This window comes from Taurulus bubalis (genome assembly GCF_910589615.1).
Source record: "Taurulus bubalis genome assembly, chromosome: 19".
Classification (NCBI taxonomy): Eukaryota; Metazoa; Chordata; class Actinopteri; order Perciformes; family Cottidae; genus Taurulus; species Taurulus bubalis.
In genome coordinates, this window is record NC_136607.1 from 1,266,501 (window position 1) to 1,272,500 (window position 6,000).

Here is a 6,000-nt window from a genome sequence, read left to right on the forward strand (position 1 = left end):
TAGCATCCATGTTTCTCACAAATGTGTCATTCTATCTGTGAGAGACTGTCATAGTCAGCATGTGACCTCTTGACGAGGGGCGGCTGAGGTTCTGTAGGAGGCGGCAGCAGAACCCTCTTGACTCAGTCCATCTCCCAGCACAGAAGCACTCTTGAGACGTGCAGACCGGTTCCACAGCTCGGTGGCGTTCAGTAGTTTGTAATAAAAGACGTTAGGAAGCTGTCCCAGACACATCTGAGCCGAGTAGACAGGTTAGCAACGGGGACGTCACTTTCCTACACAGCTAGCGGCTACCTAGCCGATATTCATGGGTACCAGCAACAGAAACGGAGAAAAGAGTGGATGAGATTAAGCTGCCCTGAAATTGGTTCCAAGTCAATTTGCAGACATAACAACTCTTCAATCAATAACATGTCTGAAGGTCTTTGACGTCTGTGGCTTTTAGATTCATTCCCGTTATTCTAAATGTTCTCACTGGCTTCTACTCTTGGTAATTGTTTTGATTATATATACTTATATGTGCCGATATTTCTCACGTCCTTGCTATCCAGCATTGAGCCAATACGTATATCTGGAAGACAGGGAATCCGAAGGGGAAGTCAGAAACAGATCATCACAGAGGCTGGAAACTGATGAGAGCTTTTCCAAAACCTCCCAACTGTCATTGAGAAACTGCATCTGAAGACCTGCACATCTGAAGTAACCCTGAAGACAAACCCCCACACACACTGCTGCACGGTGTTGGACTGGAAGCCGCTGTCGCTCTCAGCACTGAGTCTCTCTGCCTACAATCTGCCTTGATGCTTGAAGCAACAGGAACAAAGTTTGATTCGAGCTGGATTTTAAAATCGTCATGTTTCTGAAAGCACATTAATGATGCTTCCTGCCAGCTCGCCTGTGTGTGTGCATTAAACAGTGTGTACATGTGTGTGTGTGTGTGTGTGTGTGTGTGTGTGTGTGTGTGTGTGTGTGTGTGTGTGCATTAAACAGTGTGTACATGTGTGTGTGTGTGTGTGTGTGTGTGTGTGTGTGTGTGTGTGCATTAAACAGTGTGTACATGTGTGTGTGTGTGTGTGTGTGTGTACATGTGTGTGTGTTTACAGTGGAAGACTCACAGTAACAAGGCTGCACATCAATCTTCCCCTCTGCCCTGACAACACCTCTGATTTATATGGAGAGGGACCACACACACACACACACACACACACACACACACACACACACACACACACACACACACACACACACACACACACACACGTGCACACACACCCGTCAGTGACAAACAGCACCATTTAACACCCTGACTGCTGAGGCTGGTTCAGTGTCCCCATCGCTTCACTGTGCTTAAGTCCAGCTGCACTGGAAATTCCCCGACTGCATTTGCAGAAAGCAGTGAGCACTTTGGTGTCAGAGTGCCGTGTCCACCCTGTGTGTCACAGCGGGCTGTGTGTGTGCATTAAACAGTGTGTACATACACCTGTGTGTCACAGCGGGCTGTGTGTGGGAGGCTTTGACTCCTGATCAAAGAGCAGGCAGGGAGCTGAGTCTGTATTCCCAGCAGGAGATCATTGCACGTTTTCTGCCTTCTGTTTTTCATTGTCTGCGACAAAAAATAGTTTGGTCATGATGTAGTGCCCGATGGATCGTACACTTTGAAGCAGTGAGGATGAGAGCCAGCAACTTTAACATTTAAGGAACTCTGCTGGAAAATGGTGAATTGCCTCTTGAGTGAAAGGGTCCAACTGTAGACCTCATGTGGGAATGAGTAGCACCCATTGAACTCCATTCTGTTTCCTGTTTTCAATGTTCCAACGTCAGCGTGGAAGTGTCGTAAACCTGCATTCTCTCTCCTGACCACCAGGGGGCGACTCCTCTGGTTGTATAGAAGTCTATGCTTCATGTGTTAAAGCTGCATTCTCTCTCCTGACCACCAGGGGGTGACTCCTCTGGTTGTATAGAAGTCTATGCTTCATGTGTTAAAGCTGCATTCTCTCTACTGACCACCAGGGGGCAACTCCTCTGGTTGCAAAAAGTCAGGTTGTATAGAAGTCTAAGCTTCATGTGTTAAAGCTGCATTCTCTCTCCTGACCACCAGGGGGCGACTCCTCTGGTTGTATAGAAGTCTATGCTTCATGTGTTAAAGCTGCATTCTCTCTCCTGACCACCAGGGGGCGACTCCTCTGGTTGTATAGAAGTCTATATAAATGACTCTACTTCTCTTCATGTATTCCCTCAGTAAACATTGTAAACATGAGTTTATGTCTCAATCTCTAGTTTCAAGTCTTCTTCAATACAGCATGATGTTCATTTAGTACATTATGGTCATTTAGAGTCAAACAGACCATAAAGCAGGGGGCGGGGCTACAAGGTGATTGACAGGTCGCTACAACAGAGTTGTCCGGTCAAGGACTTGCTTGCGTTTTCATCATGAAACTTTAACCCTTTCACAGTATCTATTCAAATCATAAAAGTTAATTGTTGCGTTTGAATCACCTAAAAAAAGTATTTTTCAGCATTTGTTTTTTACTTGGCTCTTTCTTTTCGTGTAAGAACAGACAGTGACGGGCAAAGTGCAGAAGTCAAGGCTTCAAAATGGAAGTCCAGAAACCAATGGCTTACTCACGGCCTATCATACATGCTATGAGTGACCAGTTCAGTGACACCAGTTGGATGGATTGGTAACTATTTCCCAGAGGATGAACCCTAATGTTGGCGATCCCCAGACATTTCCTCTGTGTCACCACAGCGTCAACATTTGCTGTTTTAGGTGACAGTCCAATAACTTTAAGAAGGATTTTGATACAATGTACATGTCCCCCTCAGGATGAATCATAATAACTTTAGTTACTCTTTAACTTTTCATCTGTTTCATCTGTTTCGTTGTGTTGGTGGAAATGTCCTGAACAACAATTTGATAGAAACATTCTTGTTGCCCTCCGGATGGATTGCAATAACTTTGGTGATCCTCTGACTTTTCACATAGAGCCATTACCAGAGCAGAATAAAAATGTGTTCAATATGATAAAATTGGTTCACAACCAAACACCTGCACAATGCCGTTAGGCACCGAACCCCCAAGAATCTGCTCCAGGGTAGGCATACAAAAACGGGCGTGGTATCTAGTATTCAGGATATGGAAATACATTCATTTAAATGTAATTGTGCTGATTGAAGAAGGCCCCCTTTCTTCCTGAGCAGCCTCAGCTGTACGTTGTATTTAGTGCTACTTAGTGCATGTTAGCATGCCAACAGGCTGAATGAAGACGGTGATCGTGGCAAAGAGTAAGCCTGCTTAGCATCAGCATGCTAGCATTGACATTGTGAGCTGTTCAGCATAGCATTTGGCTAGCATGCAAAAAACAAATAGCATTTAGCTCAAAGCGCTTCAGTGCAGACTCACAGCCGCTAGCATGACTGTACATGCTCAGTGCTGTTTGCTGACGATGCATCGCTCTGGGCAACAGACGCTCCACATGAGGAGGAGGAGGAGGAGTTCTGTGCACGTCATGCTAACAGTGTAGCAACAGACTGCTAATGCTCATTACGCTTCAAATTCAAAGAGCATTTAGAAAAATGCAACATTAAAAACCTCAAAATGATGCATCGTGTTCTCTGAGCTGCAGTGAGATTTAGAAGTTTAGAGACGCAAATGAGGAAAAAGTTTGGAGGCTTCAGTCATTAGCATCGCGTCCCGTCTGCCAGCTGTGCGGCGGCTGATGAATAGAACCAGCGAACAGAGCGTTAATTATGTCGGAGTTAATTTGATGAACTTTAATATGGTAAACAGCTCTTTTCCGCCGCCCCCATAAGGCTGAATTAATAACTACAAAAAGCTCGTCTTCCTCTCTCGCTCTCCTTTCATTTCTCTCAGAAGAACTTTCCTTTTTGCCAAGAACCAAACAGACGAGTCTCCTGCAGCTCGACGCGTCGCCGTTGTTCCATTGAGTGTTTTCATCACTTTCCTTTGCATCCTTTCATCTCTCCTCACTTCCTTTCCTCCTTCCTTAGCCGTTGTTCAGCTCATTATCACACCTCTCACCTTCTTTTCCTCCACTTTTCCTATCATCTTCCTCTCCTTGGTCCTTATTAACATTGATTTTTTTTAGACTGACATTAGTTGAGAAATCTGAATACAATGGAAGAAATACTCATTTATTTCTATAATTTGTGTAATTGTTGGGACAACATTTTTGATTGTTTTATGGTCCTGAAACACTGACGCATGGGAGAGTAACCTTCCTAATGGCCAAACAATCCGGCTGCTACTTTCATTACAGTGTCTGCAATGTTTTTGAAAAATGTGTTGATAAAATTACATTGACAATCAATGGAGAATTGCAATAAATGTGAATAAAACAATAACAACAACAACTAAATAATACAGGATATAACATTATCATCACTTTTAAATTGCACCCATCTCCACACATACACATCCAATCACACACACAGCAGAGACACACTCACACACACACACACACACACACACACACACACACACACACACACACACACACACACACTACAGAACGCATGATCTCCCCAGAAAATGTATGAATTAACTCCTTTATAGTTGTTTTAAACGTTTAAAATAACTATAAAGAAACTTGAAAACCTCCTGGGACCAAAAACGCTGATGATTTGATGATTTTCAGAAACATTGAAATGAAATCAAATCGAGATGATGATTTGAAGAGCATGAGACTTAAGACAAGCAATTATTTACATTTGAAGAACTACTTCACATCAATATTTTGAAGCAATGCTGAATTCACGAGTATGTGCACACACACACACACACACACACACACACACACACACTAGAAAATAGCTTACCTTGATCGTTGGCCATCTTGTCTGGATGTTCCACTGAAACAGCAACAGAGGGAGTCAGCAAACGTATCAAATATAAAACAAAGGAATACATAAAGCGAGTCTTGTGATCATTAGTTGCAAACACACACACACACACACACACACACACACACCTTTGGCGGTCCTGAAGTGGACGGGCTCAGACAGCGGGCCGACCCCTTTGGCGTTCTTGGCCTGGATCCTGAAGTAATAAACCGTGTCGAGGTTCAGATCCCCGACCTGGTGGGTGAGCCGGTCCCCGGTGATCGCCTCCATCACCCAGTCATCGATGGGCATGTTCTTGTCCAGCGTGTAGTACACGATGTAACCTGCAGGGGGACATTCACATCCACAGTGAAGTCCGGCTAACTTTTGTTCTCCAGTTTAAGAAAACTGAAAGATTAAACGTCTTGACATGCTGAATTTGGGACCATAGACCATATTTTCCATTTTAATATTTTAGTTATATATAATGTTTTCATATAAGGCCCCTGAAGACTTCATATTTTAACATGGTTATATGCAGAAAGTTTCATTACGGTATTAGAACAGACAGATGGTTAGACATACGGTGTGGATTTTTTTTTACAGAATATTTTTTTTTACCAAAGAATATGTATAAGATCTAAAACAATCTGATCTGTGTGTGTGTGTGTATGTGTGTGTGTGTGTGTGTGTGTGTGTGTGTGTGTGTGTGTGTGTGTGTTGTGCTGTGTTGTGCTGTTCTCCCTGCAGGGAGCGTTTGATTCGTCCTCCAGGACCTGCAGGAGCAGCAGAGCTCGTTAAAGCAGACGGTTTACAGCCGGGTCGATCGCCCAGAGGAGGAGAGAGGGAACAATGGAAGACAGTGTGTGTGTGTGTGTGTGTGTGTGTGTGTGTGTGTGTGTGTGTGTGTGTGTGTGTGTGTGTGTGTGTGTGTGTGTGTGTGTTTGTGTACACAGATGTTTGTGTACACAGACCGACAACTGAATTTTTTAAAACATAATTTTACTTTTAGACATTTTACAGATTACAATGAATTACCTGTTTATTGAAGAAGATAATCATCAGCTTAATGGAAAACCACATATCTATGACCTCTGATGGACAGAGTGGTGCGCTGTGATTGGATGAGGGCTATACCTGTGTGGACCCTCACCTGTG

General features: G+C 43.6%; 1 protein-coding gene across 1 annotated transcript in view; it reads right to left on the reverse strand.

Moving 5' to 3' along the window:
* Nucleotides 1-6,000, reverse strand: part of dcc (DCC netrin 1 receptor) — a gene marked incomplete at both ends in the record, with an annotated part of 262,383 nt that overhangs the window by 66,995 nt on the left and 189,388 nt on the right. The window contains 3 exons of the mRNA XM_079234864.1: nt 4,840-4,872; nt 4,992-5,186; nt 5,996-6,000. The exon at nt 5,996-6,000 is cut by the window's right edge and continues 103 nt beyond it. Coding sequence (XP_079090990.1) covers nt 4,840-4,872; nt 4,992-5,186; nt 5,996-6,000 — 233 coding nt within the window. The remainder of the gene's footprint in view (nt 1-4,839; nt 4,873-4,991; nt 5,187-5,995) is intronic.